Source organism: Orcinus orca, chromosome 20 (genome assembly GCF_937001465.1).
Source record: "Orcinus orca chromosome 20, mOrcOrc1.1, whole genome shotgun sequence".
NCBI lineage: Eukaryota > Metazoa > Chordata > Mammalia > Artiodactyla > Delphinidae > Orcinus > Orcinus orca.
Genome location: NC_064578.1, coordinates 57,956,938 through 57,980,856, shown reverse-complemented (window position 1 = coordinate 57,980,856; position 23,919 = coordinate 57,956,938). Strand labels below are relative to the sequence as shown.

General features: G+C 42.9%; 2 protein-coding genes and 1 long non-coding RNA gene across 7 annotated transcripts in view; 2 read left to right on the top strand and 1 right to left on the bottom strand.

The window, feature by feature from the left end:
• Window positions 1-23,919, top strand: part of LOC101284368 (zinc finger protein 211-like) — a 274,839-nt gene that overhangs the window by 60,181 nt on the left and 190,739 nt on the right. For 2 of the 5 annotated variants that reach the window (XM_049703235.1, XM_049703234.1), the window contains exon 1: window positions 17,011-17,275. The exons of the other annotated variants lie outside the window; for them this stretch is intronic. In XM_049703235.1, coding sequence (XP_049559192.1) covers window positions 17,174-17,275 — 102 coding nt within the window. In that variant the 5' untranslated portion in view covers window positions 17,011-17,173. Of the gene's footprint in view, window positions 1-17,010; window positions 17,276-23,919 lie in introns of those variants that run through there. 5 annotated transcript variants of the gene reach the window in all.
• LOC101283876 (zinc finger protein 551) overlaps window positions 1-23,919 on the bottom strand; it is a 270,119-nt gene that overhangs the window by 147,224 nt on the left and 98,976 nt on the right. The window lies entirely within an intron of this gene.
• LOC117197942 (uncharacterized) lies at window positions 703-12,439 on the top strand. The gene is made up of 3 exons (XR_004478839.2): window positions 703-1,579; window positions 2,216-2,254; window positions 10,556-12,439. It is a non-coding gene; the product is annotated as an uncharacterized LOC117197942 (long non-coding RNA).

Below are 23,919 nucleotides of genomic sequence, written 5' to 3'. Positions count from 1 at the left end.
TAGGGAATGATACATGCCTTTAGATTTGTGACCACTGAGAGCATCTCAAATGATATTTTTAGACTCTGGGAACATGCTGGGCTGCTTCACTGAGTCTGAAATAATGTCTCCAAATGAAACTGAGTCCCCCTCAAACGGAGTTCCCTTACAAAGTTTATGATTAATCTCTCTATCCAAAACGTTATTCCCTTTCTTATCCCCTATAACCTCAATCCTGGGCTAACTGAACACTAATCAACCAGAATCAGATGACTAAAATTGCTGTTGTCAATAACATCACCGTAGGCACTAAAAATGCTCTTATAGATATCATTAACATACAAACTCAGGTTGTTTATCTAGAGCAAGATTAGCTAACAGACCCCGGAGCCATGGATCACGTGGCCAGAGAATTATAAACCAGAGACATCCTGATTCCCATATCCACGATTAAGAAGTGTCACAGCGCTTCCCTTGTGGCGCAGTGGTTGAGAGTCCGCCTGCCGATGCAGGGGACATGGGTTCATGCCCTGGTCTGGGAGGATCCCACATGCCGCGGAGCGGCTGGGCCCGTGAGCCATGGCCGCTGGGCCTGCGCGTCCGGAGCCTGTGCTCTGCAACGGGAGAGGCCACAACAGTGAGAGGCCCGCGTACCACAAAAAAAAAAAAAGAAGTGTCACAAGATAATTAATCCTGGTCTCTTCTTCTTCCCCTTTAAAAAATACCCCTAACTCAGGGGCTTCCCTGGTGGTCCAGTGGTAAAGACTGTGCGCTTCCAATGCAGGTGCGCTAACAATGCAGGGGGTGCAAGTTCGATCCCTGGTGGGGGAAGTAAAATCCCACATGCCGGGTGGCATGGCCAAAAAAAAAGCCAAACAAACAAAAACACCACCCCTAACTCAAAGACCGCATGGGAGTGGATCTGAGATCTGTCTTCCACTCCATTCCTTGGTGCCCTGCAGTAAATGCTGTTCTTTCCTTAACCACAACCAGGTGGCAGTAGATTGGCTTTGTGAAGCCAGCGGACTAAGTTCCGTTTGGTAACACAAACATCAGCACTCCCACAGATTTTAGTATGGTCCTTTTGTGAAGAACAAAATCTGTCCTTAGAACTGGAGCCACTGTTTTCCTGTTTTCCAGCACCGCTCATTGTGGAGTTTAGCCTTTTTTCCTGAAAAGCCTGGTAGGTTCGTGCATCTATGTGAACTACATTACCCAGAACGCTCAACGGAAAAGGGCAGTATGAGTAACCAATGAGTTCTCAGGAGATAGGCAGTTTCCGTTTGAGGCGCAACTTGTAAGGGCGGGACCTCCGGCCTCCTCCTCAAGGAGACCATTTTACTGCCCATTTTAACTGCTATGGGTCAGTTCCGGAGCTCCGTGTTAGAAACGGGGTGACGGAACCGGGAAGGTCCGAGTAGAGGCATAGTCCCCATTGCACAGAGGCCGGTCTGAGGCTCGGCGACGCCGCCCGTGGGCCCCGCACCAGGCCCGGGAGAGGGTCCGCCGTGCCCTGGTCCCACTTCTCCCGCGGCTCCCGGCGCCGCTCCGCTCACAGAGTCCGATGGCGGCGGCGGCGGCGCTTAGGCACCAGCCTCAGGTAAACGGTAGTCCTTCGGGCCCTCACCCCATCAGGCACTAAAGCCCCGAATGCTGGGCACCTGCCCATGTGCCCGCAGGCCAGGCCGCGGTGTCCAGGACGGTGAGGCGGTTGTGGGTGGGGCTCTGTTTCCGACAGTGTGATGGCGCGTGGGAGAGGGTGACAGGCGGAGGGACCCGCAGGTGCAAAGGCTTAGAGGTCGGATTGAGCCGGGAGGATTCGGGAAACCTGGGGTCCATCTGATGTCTGCAGGACACAAAGAAGGTGAAGCGGGGTCATACCCGGACTGTCAGGCTGAGGGTTGTATCTTCATTGTGAGGACCTAAGAAGGCATGGAGAATTTTGAACAAAAGGGGAACAGGATTTACATTAGCGTTTTAAATGTTTCCCAAGGCCCTTCAAAGGAAAAACAGATTTGAGGGGAGTGATGAGGACATGGAGGCACTAGGAGGTTGAATCTTTGTTCAAGGCCATACTGCTGGTAAAGGGTGATACAGAGCACCGAGTAACAGGGGTCAGACGACCAACCTGAAGTCGTCTGGCTCCAAGGCCAGGCAAGGAAAAATACAGGGTGGCATGAGCTTCAACGTTTCTAACCCACAGTTACATTCTTATAAGGCCTGTCTCTTCCCACAGAGTCCGAAAGCTGCAGAAGTACTTATGGAAACAAAACAGGTATGGTAGTGGTGTCCTAGTACCTTACTGGCTCCAACCCTCACTCGGATGCTTTCTGGTTTGTGGTGTCCTGAGACTCTTACGTGCCATTTTCCCAGTCCTTGGGTCTGGGGACCCTAGAGAAACCCCAAGCCCAGGGTTCTAAGTCTATATCAGGGGTGATATGGAGGTGTTCCCATTTCTGGCGACTAGTGTAAACTAGTGTGGAAGGTTAACCCAGGAGCTGCTACCAGGTTATGCAAATACTTAGTGTTAAAACTGAGCTGGGAGTGTTAAGGAACCACAGGTCTCTCTTTCTGGTATGAACAAAGGAAAGGAATATAGGATGACTGCCTGAGAAATGGGGCATCTATTTTGGAGGTATTGGGAGGTTTGGATCAGAGGAGGGAGGTGATATTACCAAGGTCTAAAAAGGCTCCATCTGACTGTAAAGTGGAGAACAGACTGTGGGAGTGAGGGAGGAGCAAGGTGGAGGCTACTGAGGGTTAATGGGCCAGGGCTGTGGTTTAGGAGATGTGGTCGGAGTCTGGATGCATGTTCTAAAAAGGGGCAACTAGGTTTTATAGTATGGATGGTGAGAGAGTGAAACAGAGAACTCAGGGATAACCCCAGCGTGTTTGGTCTTGGCAGCTGTAGGGATGGAAGCTCCAACTGAGATGAGGAAGTTGGTAGTAGGAATAATAATCACTGGGGGTATCAGGAGCTTTGTTTTAACCATGTTAAGAGTCTGAGGTATTTCAGAGACAAGTAAGTGGAGGCATCAGATTGTCAGCTGGACTCACAAGTTGTGAAATCAAAAGAGGGGTTCTAGTTGGAGACATTCAAAAAGTGGTAGGTACTATGTGGACCCAAGTAAGTGACCTGTGGTCACAGGAGGTATAATCTTCATGTTACGGTCCTAAAGCTGTTCAGGAAGCAGGAAGTGGAGGATAGAGACTGACTACTTATTCTCTTGCTTGAGTACCTGAGTGATGGTTTTGGTTTCTTAAGTGCAATTGAGGGAGGTATGTGGCCATAAATGTAGGGTATATCAGACATGAGAGCCTGGCAAGTGGCCAAGGCTTCCAAGAGAAGAGTAGATATGAGATGGATGTCAAGGCATAGGAGTGCTTGAGGCAAGATGACATGCAGACCAGAGCTATTTCTTATTCACCACACTATGGACTCACCAAGATTCTGTGAGGACTTTGCTGGGGCCTGGAATGTTTCAATTAGCCTGGTGGATATGGTCAGGGCAAGTATGGTCATTTGTGTTATTTAATAGGACTGGGGTTGTTGGTAAGTGGGACTGGACTTTGAATGAGGGTTAGATGGACAGAGAAGGCTGTCATAGCTGAGGGACAGCAAGAGCAGCACAGAAATGCAAGAGGGCCATGGGCATCCAACGTCGACAGGTGGTTCTGTGTGGCTTAGTCTTAGGCAAGGAATAGCCATACAGGGAGGGAGGCCTTCATAGAGGGATTAGATGTTTCCACCCCCAGTGGGAGCCATGGGAGGTCTAAGCTAATATTGAATCTTGTTTGAATTTGCCAGGCAACTCTGGGTGCTTTCTGCAAAGTTGTATTTTTAAGGCCTAAAATAAAGGCCCATTATCACGTGCTGCCTTGACATCTAATAAAACCTAGAGTGGCTCAAATGGCCTGAGTGTAAGTTCCCCTCTCGAATTGGTGATCTTGGATAGGGTCTCCCATTTTATCAAGGGGGCTAGAGCAGTTCCTTCTCTTAAGAAAAACTCAACTCACATTGGCGGAAATTCCCTGACGGTACAGTGGTTAGGACTCAGCACTCTCACTGCCGGGGCATGGGTTCGATCCTTGGCTGGGGACCTAAGATCCTGCAAGCTGTGTGGCAGGCCCCCCAAAAAAGAAAGATCAAATTAGCTTTATTCAACAATTCATGCTTTGGGTAGCATCCCATCTGGCAAATAGAAAGGAGCTCCACTGAGCTGTAGAAAAGGAAAGGTTTTTAAATGTGGAAAGGGTGTGGAAAAGGGAAATTATTAGCAAAGAATGCATTGTCTCAGGCAAGTTTGCCCTCCAGTGGGGAACGAAAGGGGTCTATTGGGCGGATTACCTCACTAGTTCTGACCAGGAAATTCCAGGCTGATTAGTTAAAGGTTACTTTCCTGGAGGTTGAAACCGCAGTTAGGTTGGGTATTGAATATTAAGTCTTGGTTTGCTTATGTGGGGTTTAGCACAGTGACTCTGTTTTCACCTTCCATCTCCTTTTTAACATTGCTAATCTTTTTTGAAGTGGGTTTCAGTTCTCTACTGGCCTGCAGAGTTATTCAGACAAGCCATTGCATCATCCTCTAGGAAACAGGTTGTACCCCGACCTCTTGATCCTAAAAAACTTCCACCGCACAACCCCTGGTGGGGTTTTTTCTTTTTTCCAGTGTACAACATTCATGTGGCCCTGTATGGTATGTGATGTCCTCCTCTCGCAGGCTATATCTCTAATTAATAAACTGTTGTTGATCTCATCTGTCCAGTGTCAGGTGTCATATCTTCTGCATCTCCATAACCCTAGGACAGGAATTCCAGTGGGGTAAAGAGGAGGTGATTAAAACAAAAATAACATATAGAGAGGCCAGGGAGATGCCTGTGTTCTGGGGCAGTGAGGCATGGTGGCCATGGGCATGTGGCTGTGGTGTTGAGGGATGTGCAAGTCATGTGTACTTGGAGAGGGAGTGTGTCTGATGGCCCCAGGGCTCTGGTGTTGAGACTTCTGTGTCTTTGGTTGTATTGGGAATAGCTTGACAGGAGTGGGTGGATGCATCTTCCCCAGGCCCACAGCTTAGACACCTGTTTCTCCATCTGCCACTTGTTGCTGATTGTTGGACTTCATGACCATTGAGCCCATAAGGAGAAAACAGCACAAGTTGCACCAGGGCCTGGTTTGTCCCCTGAGTTGGGGGGCTTGGGAGAAGGATGGGCATGGGGTAGATGTGTATGGGATGGATTGTGGGTACTCAGAGAAAAGTTGTTTATGGTTTTATCTGTTCACCACCATGAAAAGGCACTGTGACCTTTGAAGATGTGGTTGTGTACTTCTCCTGAGAGGAGTGGAGTCTCCTTTATGAGGTTCAGAGACACCTGTACTGTGATGTGATGCTGGAGAACCTTAAACTTAAAACCTCCCTGGGTAAGGTCCTCACACCCACCTCTGTACTGTGAGGTATTCCCTGCTCTCTCTTTTTTTCCTAGAGCCTGATCTGCCCTTCCTACATCAGAACCACAGAAACTGCTTCCTTCCACAAGTCCTTAAGTAGGTGCTGTGGTTGGTTGAGATAAGGTGTGGGCACTGCCCTCTTCTCTCCTTGAAAAGCCGCAACACCTTCCCTGCAGCCTCACAAAGAATGATTCAGGGTTAGGCATCTACTGGTCACTATAATTGATCCTTTTTTTTTTTTTTTTTTTTTTTTTTTTGCGGTATGCGGGCCTCTCACTATTGTGGCCTCTCCCGTTGAGAAGCACAGGCTCCGGACGCGCAGGCCCAGCGGCCATGGCTCACAGGCCCAGCTGCTCTGTGGCATGTGGGATCTTCCCGGACCGGGGCACCAACCCGTGTCCCCTGCATCGGCAGGCAGACTCTCAACCACTGCGCCACCAGGGAAGCCCAATAGATCCTATTTTGCTTGCCTTCTCCCTGGCCTGGTAACTGTCCAGATCTAAGACACCCCTGTACCCCAGATCCTATTTCTTTCCTCTAGCTGACATTTCCTCATGCCTGCTTATGCCAGGAATTGCCATCACTGACGTGGTTACTAATTACGTGGACCATTATCTTTTCTTGCAAGACTCTCCAAAGTTTTCTGTAATAGTTTTCTTTCCTGTGGCCTGTTGTGTGCTGAGTTGTTTTTAGTTTTTCTTTGATATCTTTCATCAGAATTTTATAGTTTTTCCCAAATAGCTCTTGTATATGTTTTGTTAGGTTTATACCTGAGTATTTCATTTTGGAGAGGTGCCAATGTAAATGGTAATGTATTTTTAACTTCAAATTCCATTCATTCATTGCTGGTGTATAGGAACAACCTTGTTATAATTGCTTAATGGATTGAGGATTTGTGTTGTTTTTGATTCAGATTTTATACATAGACATTTGTATCATTTGTTTACAGAGACAGTTTTATTTCTTCCTTCCCAATCTGTATACGTTTCTATTTTATTTTCTTGTCTTACTGAATTAGCTAGGACTTCCAGGACAATGCTGAAAAGCAGTGGGTAGCAGGACATACTTGCCTTGTTCCTGATCTTAGTGGGGAAGTTTTGAGCTCCTCACAAGTAATTATTATGTTAGCTGTTACATTTTTGTAGATTTTCTTCATCAAATTGAGAGAGTTCCCCTCTATTCCTAGTTTGCTGAGAGTTTTTATCATAAATCATTTTTGGATTTTCTCAAATGTTTTTTCTGCATCTATTGATATGATACTGTGATTTTTCTTCTCTTAGCCTATTGATGTGATGGATTACATTAATTTGTATTTGACTGTTAAACCAGCTTGCATACCTAGGATAATCCCACTTGGTTGTGGTGTATAATTCTTTTTGCACATTGTTGGATTTGCTTCTGTGCTCATGAGAGATATTGGTCTGTAGTTTTCTTGTAATGTTATTGTCTGGTTTTGGTATTAGAGTAATGCTAGCCTCATAGAATGAGTTAGGAAGTATTTCCTCGGCACATTTCATCTGGAAGAGATTGTAGATAATTGGTATAATATCTTCCTTAAATATTTGGTAGAATTCACCAGTGAACCCATCTGGGCCTGGTGCTTTCTGCTTTTGAAGTTTATTAATTATTGATTCAAAGTCTTCAGTAGAAAGTAAGAATAGACAATCTGAATAGGCCTTTTTATTTTATTTTTTATTTATTTTTCTCTTTTGGCTGCATCACACAGCATGTAGGATCTTAGTTCCCCAACCAGGGATTGAACCTGTGCCCCTGCATTGGGAACACAGAGTCTTAACCACTGGACCACCAGGGAAGTCCCCAGCCTATATCTTTTAAATAAGTTAATAAATGCCAAAAAAAGTATTTGAGAAAATCCAACACCCATGCTCTCCTGTTTTCAATTTCATTAGTTTCTACTCTAATTTTTATTATTTCTTTTTCTGCTTTAGATTTAATTTGGATTTCTTTTTAAAGTTTTCTAGGATGGAAGTTTAGACTAATGATTTTGTATTTTCCTTTTATGCTGTAAATTTTCCTCTAGGCACTGCTTTCACTGCAACCTACAAGTTTTGACAAGTTGTGTTTTCATTTAGTTCCAAATAGTTTGAAATTTCTCCTTGATGCATGTGTTATTTAAAAGTATTTTTTTAAATCTCCATGTATTTTGGGATTTTCCAGCTATCTTTTTCTTTTTGATTTCTACTTGAATTCCATTGTGGTCTGAGAGCAGACATTGTATGATTTCTATTCCTTCACTCCTGACTGCTGGAGCTGTCCATTTCTGGTAGACCGGTGTTGAAGTCTCCCAAATATAATAGTGGATTCATTTATTTCTTTTCATCTGGAACTCTAGGTCCGCTTTCACACTCACAAAGCAGAATTTATCTCCTTCTCATAGTTTCCATCTGACTTCCTCTATATTCAAGCCACAACAGGAGATTGTCAGTTGCAGTCTTTCTTCTTACACTTCAGATCTGCCTGACTTCCACTTCTGTCTTAGCCAGAACAAGTTCTCTACTTTTAAGAGTGCATGTGATTACATTAGGCTAACCTGAGTAATCTCTATTTTAAAGTCAAACGATTAGCAACTTTAATTACATCTGTAAAGTTCTTTTACCATGTAACATAACATATTCATGGGAGTAACCCCAGGAGTCAAAGTTCACAGCCATCAAAACTCTGCCAACCACAGTCTCTTTTCCTAATTCACCTTTGGGTTTTATAGCAGATTTCATTCTTTACCTTCTCAATAGTAAGTCTGACATTATTTTATTTATATAAATCTACTCATAATTTATTCACACAACTCAGCCATGAGATAAATATCCACATATAACTGCAACCACCATTGTATGGCACAACTTGACTTTAACTCCAGGTTTTCCATGTTCAACACAATGTGATTAAGCAGCAGTTTGCTTGTAAGTACATCTGATGATCTCTGCTTTTGTTGTTTTGAAATTAAATGTATCATTTTGAGTAAGGTCTTTATTTTGCTTATTTATTTTCATTTTATAGACTAATCTTTTGCTCTTCTCATGATATTAACCTGGGGGCTCACTCTCTGGGTCTGTGAAGAATTGATACTGATGCTGTCTGTGTGTTTAGGTCTTACTCTTGCCCCTCATGACAGGGACCTCATTAGGAAGAGACCTAGCACATAAGCCTAATATCTACCAATGTTCTACATGATGAATACTTAGGCAATGATGATGATGACACAAAAAAATCTCTACAGTTCTTGCTGTACAGTTATTAGATTTTCACACAGACACACATACATACACAACAGCTAGGTTTATTAACTGTACAGCATGATAGTTATTTACTATTCATTAAGTGGAAGTGGATTATCATAAAGGTCTTCATTCCTGATGTCTTCATGTTGAGTAGGGTGAGGAGGCTGAGGAAGAGGAGGGATCAGTCTTGCTGTCTTGGAGTGGCAGAGGTGATAGAGGGGGAGGAGGTGGAAGGGGAGGCTGGAGAAGCAGGCACACTCAGTGGAACTTCACAGAAATACGTCATTTCTGTCTGACAAATATTGTATGATTTATAATTTCAATTTACATGAGGTTCTGGGAGTCATCAGAAAGTAGAATTGTGGTTGCCAACATCTAGGGATATGAGGAAATAGGAAGTTATTGTTTCATGGGTACCGAGTTTCAGTTTGGAATGATGTAAGAATTCTGGAGATGGATAGTCTTGATGGTCGCGAAGCAATGTTAATGTACTTTCTGCCACCAAATTGTATATTCAAAATCGTTAAAATGGTGCATTTTTCATTATGTATATTTTACCATAATAAAAAATGTAAAAATAATAATTACTCAAAGATGACTTTCTAAAATGTGTGTGTTATTTACTAATGAAGTTCAGGGATTTCCTGATAATACCATTTAGGAAATTTTCAGTGTTTTGGAGTTCTGGGTTTGGAAGTGTTGTGGAAACATAATTATAAATAAAATGTCCTGTTAACCCAGAAAACCTCTGCACATAAATAGAAGAGAAAGAAAACATTTTTTTCTGTTGAATAAGCATTAAGGCAGAATGTGATGTGCATTACAGGCAATCTAGTAAGGAGACTGTGAAGTAAGTAAGAAATCTCACCCTTTTATATAGCCAGGCAATATAATCTGTTACATAGGTGTTTTTGAGATAAATGAGAACTAGTTCTCAAGTTAGAGGATTTTTGACAGTACCAGTTTTCATATAGTTCATGATAAATTTACCATGTAATTGGGGTGGCCATTGGCATCTGCTAAGTGTCTTTATCTAAAAGAAATATAAATTTCTTTTACCTTTATGACAGGAGGTAGTTTTATAAATTAGACCCAGGCACCTGCTGAAGTTAGGCTCCTACTCTTCCACAAAAACAGAAACATAAGGGTACTGTCTTCCGTGATGGTTGAATTTCAAAGAGCTGTCTCTCTCTCAGGTCCTGGAGAAAAAGATTCCCAGATTGTAAAACTGACAAAAGGCATATATAGCCTTTAAAAATATTTTCTTATATAATAATGGGCAAAGGAAGAAAAAACAAGTATTTTCAAGTAAATGCCCTAAGAGAAAGTGGATGCGGTGATGAAACTCTCCTTTTTAGCCTCAGCGGATTTATTTTTCTTTTATAAATTTGTATTTACCGTTACAAAACTCACTGCTAATTTGAACTTTAAGCTGATCCCCAAAAGATTTATTTGCATTTTCTTTTTATTAAAATTTATTTTTTAAAATTTGGGTGTGCATTGGGTCTTTGTTGCTGCATGTGGGCTTTCTCTAGTTGCGGCGAGCAGGGGCTCTAGGGAGCGGCCTTCAGTAGTTGTGGCTCGCGGGCTCTAGAGCGCAGGCTCAGTAGTTGTGACACACAGGCTTGGTGGCTCCGCGGCATGTGGGATCTTCCAGGACCAGGGCTCGAACCTGTGTCCCCTGCATTGGCAGGCGGATTCTTAACCACTGTGACACCGCCACCGGGGAAACACCTATTTGAATTTTCTAAGCATATTAGTTGGATGAAGTTCCTTTCAAATGCAGAGGAAAAAGTCCTAGGGATATGCGGGCTTCTGGAGGCTTTTTTTTTTTTTTTTTTGCGGTACGCGGGCCTCTCACTGTTGTGGCCTCTCTCGTTGCGGAGCACAGGCTCCGGACGCGCAGGCTCAGCGGCCATGGCTCACAGGCCCAGCCGCTCCGCGGCATGTGGGATCTTCCCAGACTGGGGCACGAACCCGTGTCCCTTGCATCGGCAGTAGAGGCTTTTGAAGACTGGAAGAACTGAAGCAAATTCAAGAATTGTGTGTGTCCCCATGTAACCCATTTTCTTTATTTTTGAAACTGCTACCTGGCCAAATGCTCAGTACTGAGAACTACAGTAGTAGTTGTAGTAGGTGAAAGGTGAGAAATTTTTCAGAGGAGACATAATGGGTCACTTGAGTGTTTATTTATGTAGGAGAAATGATAAGATTCGTTAAAAAATTCAATTAAAATAAATTATTTTTTAAATATTGTATTTTTTAACCATTTAACTTTAGTTTTAAGTACTAAATGAATATTTTTAATGAAATATAAGTAATTTTTAGCAAAATTTGACAGCCATTAGCACCTAAGAGCAACTTTCAAAGACCTACATTTTCATGTAGTCTTTATTGTCCATATTTAATAATCATTTGTTTTTTATTATGACTAACTTATAAACAATACTTGGTAATTGAAAAATAGTCTTACCTGTGGCTAAATGTGTAATTCTGCAGTTCTGTGGTGTCTGCTTTACTTCAAATTGATTGGAAAATTGTTTTAATATTTTTATGTTTAATCATGTAAAATGCTTTTTAATGTGTGCAGATATGAAGCACATAACTTGTCTAAATATTATTTCAATCTAGAATATTTAGGTAATGTGGTTGTTATTAATGATAAATTTTACTGAAATAAGTTATATTTATTACCACTAATAAAGCATCATAGTAACATTACCTCCCAGAATGAGTTTTTCTTTTCAACATTAGTTTATATTCCTGTAGTAAATTAAGACGCTGCATGGATTTTTTTTCAATATTTTAATTTGACGTTTTCCTATTATTTACAGGCTCAAAATTTTTAGTAATTGCTCAGTGACTCATTAGATGATCTCTTGAATGTGGTGCCATTACCTTGAAATGTTGAGTCTTTTTATTCTTTTCACCAATAAATGTTGACTTTGAAATCTGTCCTAATTTAAGATCCTCAAAATTATCTGTTGTTCCCTTACCACATTTTTCAAAAGCATAAATATTATGTGAACTTTTTTTATGCCTATTATACTGCAGTGATCTGTGAGGGGCCTATCCTCTCCTGTTCCCACAACTTTACATGGTATTTACAGTGAGAAACTTGTGGTCACTTAAATATATGCGAATTAAAAAATCAATGTCAAAACTCATTACTGCAGAGACTGAATATCATTTTTGGTAATGATTCATTCTTCAAAATTGTTTTATGATTCTATATCTTAATAGATGTAAAAGACATCTGAAGAAAATAAAGCAATTTCCTTCACTCTTTGATCTGACACTCAATACTTCAGTATAGGAATGAACACAGCTCATAGTGCTTCTAACTCTCCATTCTCTGTTCTTTGCAATCCTTGCAGGTGTTTCTTCTTACACTATCTCTCAGTGGGTTCTACATTAGCAACAAAATGAAAATTAAAAACGTTCACCTTCAGAGGATATGACTAGCGTCCTGATCAGTGTCACTTGGGAAATCTCTCATAACTGTAAGCTTATTATTACATAATGATAAGGAAATTGGGTTTGGAGATGTATATTTTGTGATGCGTCTGTTAGAATCCAAAACCTAACTCCAATTTGTAAAAGTGTTTAATAAAATCCTACACTGAGTTTTAGTTTTTGAAACCCTCAGAACCACTTTGGGTTTTTTCAAGTGTGTTGTAGGTTCTGGTTGTGATACAGTAAGAGACTGACTCACACTCCTACCATAAACGACTATAAAAGTGGCAAAATATGCGGAGTTCCTGCTTTGAGGAGTGGGATGGCACAAAGCACGGGGCTGTGAGCTTGAGGGAAGGACTGCACAGTGGGTGAGGTCGCATCCTCCCATCCTCCTGCCAGGGCACTTTCTAAACATCCACGGGGAAATGGAGCCCAGAAAGCAGAGGTGGAGGGACCAGAGCTCAGAGCCCAGGGCTGCAGAGGCAGCTGGAAATTCCGTGGCTGCATCTTTTCAGGGGGCCCTACCCAGGCAGAGGTGTTCTGAAACCTCAGGCCGGACCTCCCAGGGGCAGAGACCCTTGTTCTTGAATCAGAGGTCAGGTATGGACAGGTGCCACCAGTCACTGCATCCCAGCTTCCCCCTCCAGAGGCAATGTCCTCACCTCTGGCTCAAAAGCTGAGGCCCCACTTCCTCCTACTCCAGAAGCTGATTCCCCACCTGTGGCACCTAAACAATGCTAGCCCCTCTCTTGCACACGCGTCCATGCCATCTCAGGGGCCTGCCCTCTGGTCAGGGGGTGGCCTCTTGGACTCCACATTTGTAACCTCAGCTGGCCCTGACTCCTGGGACATAATTATCAGCCTCTAGACCTTCAGGCCATCACTACTTGGTCTGGTTTTTCTGCCCATAGGGAACATCATTGGGATTGGACTGGCACTTGAGGACTCTGGTCACCTCTGAAGAATTTTCTTTGGCCTTGGAGAAGGGCCCATACAGGGACTGAGAAGCGAGAGTAGCCATGAGCCATGAGCTCACAGCAGCTGGCCAGCCATGGTACATGCAGAAGACAAAATGCAAGGCAGTCTTTAAAAGGAGGTAGCTTTAGGTCTACAAGGTTTTGAGAGAAGGAAGTATCAGGACGTATTGGCTGTAAAATGAGAAAGTAGCTTTACATTACATTAGTTCCAGATGTACAGCATAGTGATTCAGGGGGACTTCTGTTATTGCAAGAAACATAGTGACCTGGTCCACAGAAACTTCAATGGTGCAATGGAATATTCTTGAAAATGTATCAGAATCACCCGGAAGATTATTAAAACACAGATTCTAGAGACTGACCCACAAAATGTCTGCTTCACTAGGTTGGGTTTTGAAATGAAAATGAGCGTTTCATGGTGAAGGTCCAGGGATCAGACTTGAAAACCAGGGCTCGTTGAAAAATTACGCTTCCTGGTTCCAGGACTGAATCCACCAGAGAAGAAGTCTGCAGACGCCCAGAGGCGGAGCCAAGTTTTCTCACACATCCCCTGAGTGTCTTTGCAGTGAGAAAGTCCGGCTAATGGCCAACTTGGCTAAAGTCCTAGCCAGGCCCTCCACTGCCAAGGAGCCCTGTGAGGCTCCACCCACCAAAGCTATCTAGCCACGTGCTTATTCTGGCTAGAATTTATTCCCAAAATTCCCATATAGTTCTTCCTCATCTCCTTCACGTTTTTGCGCAGTGATTACTCAGCTCTGTAATCTGCATACCACACTCTACCTCTAAGTACATTTACCTTATATTCTTTCCATTATGCCTCCTACACTGAACATACTATATGACTTAACATTTCTGCTTTCATGATTCCTGTGTCCTCCTGAATATAATATAACCCCTAGAAGGGCAGGAGTCTTTGTCGCTTTTGTATCCCAATGTCTCCCACGCATCTACAATAAGTTCTTGAAGCCAAATATTTACTCATTGATCATTTGCCAGAACAGTGACTAAACAAGACACTTTGGCTTCAGCTTCCCTGTGTATTTTTGCAATTCCATGTACTCTCAATGTCCCCTTTAACTTTTCCTGAACGCTCATATTGCATAATGACTTCAAGCATGAAGAGGAATCACATTTTGGAGACAGTGTTCAGAGAGATTGTTCTAGTCACATGTTCAGCTTAATTGTACCTCTTCTCAGACATCACTGCTAAAACTTCTCTAAGATTTTCACCTTTTTACCATACACTGATACTTTCTCTGAGACGTTTCTGACACAATCTCTGAATCACTACATAGTCATTAATAGCTTTCTATAATTTGAATTTTATACTTTTTCCCAGATAATATCAATTCTTCATGCAGAACAGTCTCTGTAATCACAGGGGAAATGATAACCACTTCCCAACAATGATATGAGATCATGGTTTAAGTTACCCCGTTCATTTTGGGGTTCAGAACATCTTTTTCATACATGCTCTACCTGTGAACACCGCACCCATTGTCCCATATCAATACAACATATCTTTCATTGTTCTATTTTTGAGATTGATGTCAGATTCCCAAAAAGAAGTTAACTATCAAGCTATCCAAAAATTTACTAAATGGATAAAAATATTGCTTACTAAATTGGGCACAATAATTTACTATGCTGTTAGAAGTATTTTCTGAAGTGACTACAGAGATCCACCTGTGTACTCCTGCTTTGAGTAGCCCAGCATCCCTCTACTGTCTTTCCTGTCATGGACCATCTGGAGTGTTTTTTCTCTTCTCCTTGACCAAACATACAGAGACTGTTAAAACGGAGTCTAACACTTCATATTGTATAGATTTAATTCCAACATGGTAATGTTTATTTTTCATTATTAATTTATTTTTATTGAAGTATAGTTGTTTTAAAATATTAGTTAGTTCCAGGTGTACAACATAGTGATTCAATATTTTTATAGGGACTTCCCTGGGGCACAGTGGTTAAGAATCCGCCTGCCAATGCAGGGGACGTGGGTTCAAGACCTGGTCCGGGAAGATCCCACATGCCGTGGAGCAACTAAGCTCGGGTGCAACAACTACTGAGCCTGCACGTTAGAGCCCGCGAGCCACAACTAGTGAAGCCCGTGCGCCTAGAACCCGTGCTCTGTAATAAGAGAAGCCACTGCAATGAGAAGCCGGCGCACCGCAATGAAGAGTAGTCCCCACTCTCCGCAACTAGAGAAAGCCTTCACGCAGCAACAAAGACCCAATGCAGCCAAATATAAATAATTAAAATTTAATATATATATATATTTATAGATTATACTCCATTTAAAGTTATTAAAAACAGTGGCTATACTTCCCTGTGCTATACAATGTATCCTTGTTGCTTATCTATTTTATACATAGTGAAACTGAGAAGGACCCTGTTGGGCCTTCCCTGGGACAGACACCCCCAATCCCCATGTCTCCTGACTTTCCCCCCACCCCTCCTCCAGTCTTGCTGCACAGCTTGTGGGATCTTAGTTCCCCCGACCAAGGATTGGACCTGGGTCCTCAGCAGTGAGAGCGTGGAGTCCTAATCCCTTGACTGCCAAGGAATTCCCGACCTGACTCTTGTTAATAGAAAAGTTTTAGCCTCCTAGGCCTTTCCCGAATTCCAAAAAGCAAAATCAGAGAAGTGAGAAAATGCAGAAACAAAGGAAAGCAGTCAAGCAAGACAAAATAATAATAGTTTAGCCATAAAACAAAGCCAAGGACCTTTAGTTCCTCCTCAAGGACTATAGATAATATCTTGAGCCATATCCTTGAATTGTTTTGCAGAAACTAAAACCACCACCAGGTGGAAGAAGTTAACTGCGTGCTGACAACCAGCACATAGACTCCAGACCAGTTGGAGCCAGAAAACTGATAATTGAGATTCCGAAAATATCACCATTACCTCATCATCAACCAGAGAATTGTGCACAAGCTGATCACACATCCTGCCACCCTCCCTCCTCACACTGTCTTTAAAAACCCTTCTTTGAAAGACATTGGGGAGTTCAGGTCTTTTGAGCATGAGCTGCCTGTTCTCCTTGCTGGTGCCTGCAATAAGCCTTGTACTTTCCTTCACCACAACCGAGTGTCAATGGATTGGCTTTGCTATGCATCAGGTGAACAGCCCAAATTTGGTTTGGTAGCAATAGCAGTTTGTGTCTCTTAATCCCATACCCCTATTTTGCCCATCCCCCATGAAATGTTTATTAGCTTCTGCTACCAGTGGACACATTTTGTGTCTGAATGACTAGGAATGATATGTGCATTTGGATCTCTGTCCTGTGGGAGCTTCTGTAACAATATGTTTAGTCTCAGGGAGCATGATGAAGTTCACAGGGTCTGAACTAATACATCAACCTTGGCTGAACGTCTGCAGGCAACACAACATCCCCCAGAAACCCTGAGATCTACCCCTTAAGAATGGACAAGTCCCTGGGTCTTCCCTGGTGGCACAGTGGTTAAGAATCCACCTGCCAATGCAGGGACCATGGGATCGATCCCTGGTCTGGGAAGATCCCACATGCTGCGGAGCTACAAAGCCCATGCACCACAACTATTGAACCTGCACTCTAGAGCCCGTGCTCGGCAGCAAAATAAGCCACCGCAATGAGAAGCCCGCGCACCCAAAGGAAGACCCAAAGCAGCCAAAAATAAAAATAAATAAAAAAATTATTTTTTTTAAAAAAAGGACAAGCGCCTTCTAAGTCCTTTGGTCCGCTGACTCCATTTCCCAGAGCCCCTCAGGGGTCTAAGATTGCCAGTAGTCCACGCGCGGGTTACCCCAAGTGTGTGAACTACAGTACCCAGAATGCTCTGCGTCGACCAGCCGCCTTGTTGAGCCAATGAAGGCTCAGAACAGAGGCGTTTCCGTAAGGGTTGCCTAGCGTGGGCCGGGACTTCCGGCGTCCTCCTCCGGGCGGTCATTTTGGCTGCTCGGGTGTGTTCATACGGACAGAAGTTCTGGAGCGTTTAGTGGAGCTGACGGGACAGGACCGAGAAAGCGACGGGGCAGTCGTTGTTCCCGCTGCACAAAGGCGAGTCTGAGGCTCGGCCGCGGCGCCGCCCGAGATGATCCGCACCAGGGCCGGTTTAAGAACCGCCGGCCCGCTCCTGGCCCCGCTCCGCCCACAGGCCTGGATGGCTGCGGCCGCTCGGAGGGACCCGCCTCAGGTAAACGCTCGTCCTCGGGCCCTCACCCCACCAGACATTAAAGCCCCAAATGCTCTCGTCCCTGCAGCCCAGGCCCCGGTGTCCAGGACGGTGAGGCGCTAGTATATGGACTCCTGTTTCTGACAGTGGTCAACATCTCAGCTTTCCTGTTTAATTTTACTATCGGGGGTGTGATTAGATATGGGAGAGGGTTACAGGCACAGGAACCGGCATGTACAAAGGCTTGGAGTTGCGATTGAGCCGTGAGGATTCGGAAAACCTGGGCTCCGTTGTGCCTGGTGAGGAACAAAGTTTGAGGCGGAGTCGCGCCTGGAATAGCAGGCTGAGGCCTCTGCCTATATTCTCAGAACTCTGAGCGCTGCGGAAAATTTTAAACCAAGGGGGTTACAGACTACATTAGGATTTTAAAAGTTTCCCAAAGGCTGTTCAACGGAGGAACAGACTGAAGGAGGAGGATGAAGTATTAGGGCACCAGGAGGTTGGATCTTCGTTCAAGCACACAGAGCTAGTAAGGTGAGACACTGAGGCATGGAGGTTAGGTATCCAGCCCTAGTTCACCAGGCTCAAGGGCCAGACGTGGGCACACAGGGACCTGAACCCACTGAAACCTGACATGGTTATATTCATTCATCTGTAATCTGTCTCTTAAAACATGGCTGTAGAAGCGCTTATGGGACCTATACCGGTACGTGTAGAGTGTCCCAGTCCCTTACTGATCCCTACTCCCACCCATATATTCTCTGTATTGTGGTGTCGTGGTATTCGTTAAGGACCCAAGCTCAGGATCCCGAGTCTACGAAGGATTATATGGAGGTATTAACATTTCTGGCACCGAATGTAGACGGATGTGGGAAGGTTATCTCAATACCAGGATGTAAAAATGTTTAGAGGTAGAGCTGAGTTGAGATCATTAAGATCTCCTTTCCATCAGGTGGGAAGAAGGAGCAGGAAGACAAGATTCAGGACTGGAATGGCTGCCTAAGAAGTTGAGTATCGGGCTTCTCTGGTGGAGCAGTGGTTGGGAATCTGCCTGCCAATGCAGGGGACATGGGTTCGAGCCCTGGTCTGGGAAGATCCCACATGCCGCGGAGCAACTAGGCCTGTGAGCCACAACTACTGAGCCTGCGCGTCTGGAGCCTGTGCTCTGCAACAGAAGAGGCCGCAACAGTGAGAGGCCTGCGCACCGCGATGAAGAGTGGCCCCCGCTCGCCGTAACTGGAGAAAGCCCTCGCACAGAAACGAAGACCCAACACAGCCAAGAACAAATTAATTAATTAATTAATTTAAAAAAAAATAAAAGAAGTTGAGTATCTATTCTGGAGGTGACAGGAAGTTTGGATGAGAGGAGGGGAATGATCTTACCTAGGTTTTTTAAAAATAAATTTATTCATTTATTTATTTTTGGCTGCATTGGGTCTTCGTTGTTACGTGTGGGCTTTCTCTGGTTGTGGCGAGCGGTGGTTACTCTTCATTGTGGTGTGCAGGCTTCTCATTGCGGTGGCTTCTCTTTGTTGCGGAGCATGGGGTCTAGGCACGTGGGCTCAGTAGTTGTGGCTCGTGGGCTCTAGAGCGCAGGCTCAGTAGTTGTGGCTCACGGGGTTTAGTTGCTCCGCAGCATGTGGGATCTTCCCGGACCAGGGCTCGAACCCATGTCCCCTGCATTGGCAGGGGGATTCTTAACCACTGCGCCACCAGGGAATTTCCTTACCTAGGTCCTAACAGGCTGCATATGCCTGCATAGTGGAGAACAGATTGTGAGACTGAGGGAAGAGGAAGGAAAACCAGGGTGGAGGCTATTATATTAGGCCACTTGAGGGTTCATGGAACAGAGTGGTAGCTTAGAAGTGGCTGGATTCTGAATGTGCTTTTATTAAGGATTAACTAGATTTCTTAATGTGGAAGGAAAGTGTCTTGTTCTGCTTGGGTTGCTATAACAAAATACCGTAAGCTAGATGACATATAAACACCAGGAGTTTATTTCACACAGTTTTGGAGGCTAGAAGTCCAAGATCAGGATGCCTGCATGGTCAGGTTCAGATGAGGGCCTGCTTCCTGGTTCATAGACACCATCTTCTCACTGTGTCCTTACATGGTGGAGAACAGAGAGAGGAGCAAGCTCTCTCGTGACATTTATAAGGGTGCTAATTCCATTCACGTGGGGCCTGCCTTCATGACCTCATCTAATCCTAATTTCCTCCCAAAGGCTCCGGCTCCTAATACCATGAGATTGGGAGGTTTTGTGTCAACTATGAATTTTGGGGGGACATAAACATTCAGTTTTATAATAGTGAGAGAGTGAAACAGAGGATTCAGAGATGAATCCAAGTGGGATTTTTTCCCTGAAGTATTATATAATTGACTTCTATTAGTTTCAGTTGTACAGCATAGTAATTAGATATTTTTGTACATTACAAAATGATGACCATGATAATTCTTGTTGCTGTCACCATTCAAAGTTATTACAATATTATTGACTATGTTCCGTACTCTGTACACTACATCCCTGTGACTTACTTATTTTGTACATGGAAGTTTGTTTTGCTGTTACCATGAGGTTTTGATATAGCAGTCTATATATATATATATATATTGTTTTAAGTTGCTGGTCTCTTAATGTCAAATGCATTTCCAATATCCTGCATTTGTACTTTCTGCTTCTCATGATTGCTGGTTTTGATATCATATTTGTGTGTGGATGATTTCCTACTTTGACTGTATGTTTACCTTTACCGGTGAGCTTTCCCATTTGTAATTTTCTTGTTTCTAGTCCTGGCCTTTTCTTCTAGAGAAGTTCCTTTAGCATTTGTTGTAAAACTGTGTTTGGTGGTGCTGAATTCTCTTAGCTTTTGCTTGTCTGTAAAGCTTTTGACTTCTCCGTTGAATCTGAACGAGAGCCTTGCTGGGTAGAATATTCTTGGTTGTAGGTTTTTCCCTTTTCTGGCCTGCAGAGTTTCTGCTGGAAAATCAGCTGATAACCTTATGTGGATTCCCTTGTATGTTATTTGTTGCTTTTCCCTTGTTGTTTTTTATTTATTTGGCTGCAGCTTGCAGGATCTTAGTTCCCCAACCAGGGATTGAACCTGGGCCACAACCATGAAAGAGCTGAGTCCTAACCATTGGACCACCAGGGAATTCCCAAGTTCTGTATATTTTAGTGATGTATTTATGATTATATATGCTCTCAAAAGATGTTGAATTGTACATTAGAAAGAGTACATTTTGCAGTATGTACTACAGAAAATTAAGACAAAGGTCAGAGAGTTATTATTATTATTATTATTTTAAATAGGGTTGTCATGAAAGGACTCTAATAAAGACATTAGGCCGGTAACTTGAAAGGATTGTGCAGCAAGCCATGTGGCTATTTGAGAACAAAGAAATTCAGGCAAAGAGATCTGAAATTATAAATCTCTCTGGTGTTTGCTTAGGTAACATCAAAGTAGTCCCATTTGGTTTTGTTAAAAAACAGAATTCAGCCAAGTAAATTTTAAAGATCTTATTGGCTTAATTCAGTAATTCATGAATTGGGCAGCATCCCATCTAACGAATAGAAAGGAACTCTGAAGAGCTATGAGAAATTTATACTATAAAAGAGCTTATTGTTTGTGGTAAGGTTACCTTTCTTTAGGCGACAGCAGGCAGGGGTCTATCAGGCAGATTACCTCACTAGTGTTGACCAGGTTAATTCCAGATTGACTGATTTAAGATTCGGTTTCTAGGGGAGGCTGAAACTGTAATTAAGTTAGGTGTTAAGTCTTGGTTTGGTGAGTGAAGTTCAGTTCAAGTGACTCCATTTTGGACCAGTTTTCTCTTTTTTAAAACAATTTAAAAATTTTTTATTTTTATTTTATTTTTAATATTTATTTGGTTGTGCTGGGTCTTAGTCATGGCAGGCAGCCTCCTTAGTTGTGGCTCACCAGCTCCTTAATTGCGGTATGTGGGCTCCTTAGTTGTGGCAGGCAGGCTCCCTAGTTGCAACTCAGGGGCTCCTTAGTTGCAGCCATGGGCTTCTTAGCTGCAGCATGTGAGCTCCTTAGTTGTGGCATGCAAACTCTTAGTTGCAGCATGCATGTGGGACCTAGTTCCCTGACCAGGGATCGAACCCAGACCCCCTGCATTGGGAGCATGTAGTCTTAACCACTGTGCCACCAGGGAAGTCCCTTTAATTTTTATTTTATATTGGGGTATAGTTGATTAACAATGTTGTGTTAATTTCAGGTGTACAGCGAAGTGGCTGAGTTATACGTACACATGTATCCATTCTTTTTCAGATTCTTTTCCCATATAGATTATTATAGAATATTGAGTAGAGTTCCCTGTGCTATATAATAGGTCCTTGTTGGTTATTTATTTTAAATATAGTAGTGTGTATATGTTAATCCCAAACTCCTAATTTATCCCTCTCCCCCTGCCCCCACCTTTCTCCTTTGGTAACCGTAAGTTTGTTTTCAAAGTCTGTTTCTGTTTTGTAAATAAGTTCATTTGTATCATCTTTTTAGATTCCACATTTTAGTGATATCATATGATATTTGTCTTTCTCTGTCTGACTTCACTTAGTATGATAATCTCTGGGTCCATCCATGTTGCTGTAAATGGCATTATTTTGTTCTTTTTTTATGGCTGAGTAATATTCCATTATATATTTACCACATTTTCTGTATCCATTCCTCTGTTGTGGACATTTAGGTTGCTTCCATGTCTTGGCTATTGTAAACAGTGCTGCAGTGAACATTGGGGTGCATGCATACATGTATCTTTTCTTCCTTCCTCCCTCCCTCCCTTCCTTCCTTTCTTCCTGCCTTCCTTGGCTTTCGTGATCTCACTTCCCCCACCAGGAATTGAACCCTTGCCACAGCAGGAATCCTAACAACTGGGCCGCCAGGGAACTCCCCTGCATGTATCTTCTCGAATTATGGTTTTCTCCAGATATATGTCCAGGAGTGGGTTTTTAAACAATTTTAAGGAGAATACGTTTCGTGAAACAGAATTAGTCTTCTCAAATTTACAATATTTTGATTTGACATCCATAATGCTAGGGCTTTGGGAGATCTTTCTTTTTTCTTTATATACAACCACACTTCAATTTTAGATGGATGCAGTATCATGTCCATGGTATATCATAAGCTGTTCGCAGCAGATGTCATAATTCCTATTTATATTTCTAACTGAAACTCTCCTTATACCACAACCACCAATTAGGGGAGTAGAATTGCATCCTACCCCAGTGACTGTTGGCACAGTTTCACTTACTGCCTGGAGCATATGCTGGCTTAAAGAGAGAAGACTTTCAGAATCACCATCTCGGGTCTCAGACACATTCTCTGCTCTTTAGAGATGTCAGGTCCTGGGTTCGACCATCACTGTTCTAAGATTTCAGTGTTCCCATTGACTAAAAAGACTCCATATGGAGATTTCCTTTTTAGCCTTACCACCTTCACTTAGTTGGGGAACATTTGGAAAATCTAGGACATCTTCCCCTGAACTGTCTTAATAATTATAAATATTTCAGTACTTTCAGGGAAAAGAGCTCAGTCATTATAGATCTGTAATTTAAAACTTCCCAAACCCTGCTCACAGATTTCACTTGAACTCCTGTGCACATATGTTGTCCCCTGGACCAGCAGCATTTTTCCATCTCCTGTTATTTTCCTCTCCAGATTGCAGTTCTTGGCTCAACATGTTTATTAAACTTTTGGCAAGACCAGTACATCTTAATTGTTAGTTCATTAAGTTTCCCAGTATTACTCCCCTCTATCTTGATATTCTGCCCCTGCCCCCCTCAGAAAGAAAAAAGAAATCACCATTTGAAAACACTTTCTGCCTCCTAACCTAAAACAAATCATTTAACTCTAATGCCAGCTAGGGACCATGCCCCCATGTCTTAACTTCTCTGTGGACTTGTTCTTTATCAAATCTCATGACTGGTGACCTGTTTATTACTGCTCTCTCTCTCAGTCTCTTTGTAAACTAACATTATAAACACTTATACCTTTTAAAAAATAGTTTTTTCTGGGACTTCACTGGTGGCACAGTGGTTAAGACTCTGCTCCCAGTGCAGGGGCCCAAGTTCAATCCCTGGCCAGGGAGCTAGATCCCATAGATTTGCTCAGCTAATGCAATGCTCAGATCCTAACTTTTAAAAAAAAGTTGAGTAAAAGCAGAAAATTAAACCTCAAAATAAAATTTCAGAATTAACATTGAGCAGTTAATTCTTAATAATGGAAGTGAAATAATTCACCCACATGCATGCCGCAACTAAGAGTTCGCATGTCACAACTGGGGAGCCTGGCTGCTGCAACTAAGACCCAGCACAACCAAATGAATGAATGAATGAATAATTTAAAAAAATAAAAATCGTTTTTTCTCTCTTAGTGATCCAGTACATTTCCTGTTCTACTGTCTCTTTCACCTTTTACAACTGAACTTTTAAAGAGCATTTTTTTTCTCTCTTCCGATTACCTCAGCTATGTAGCTGTACTCACTCAGGTTTGGTTTATTAGCCTCACAGCTGCATCATCATTAACAAACTCCTACGTCCAATGGTAACTTCTAAGATTTTGTTTAAATGTCCTCTCAGAAGCTTTTGCCACAATTGACATTTTTATTCTTAATTTGAATTTGTTGGGTCCTCTTTTTCTCCCATC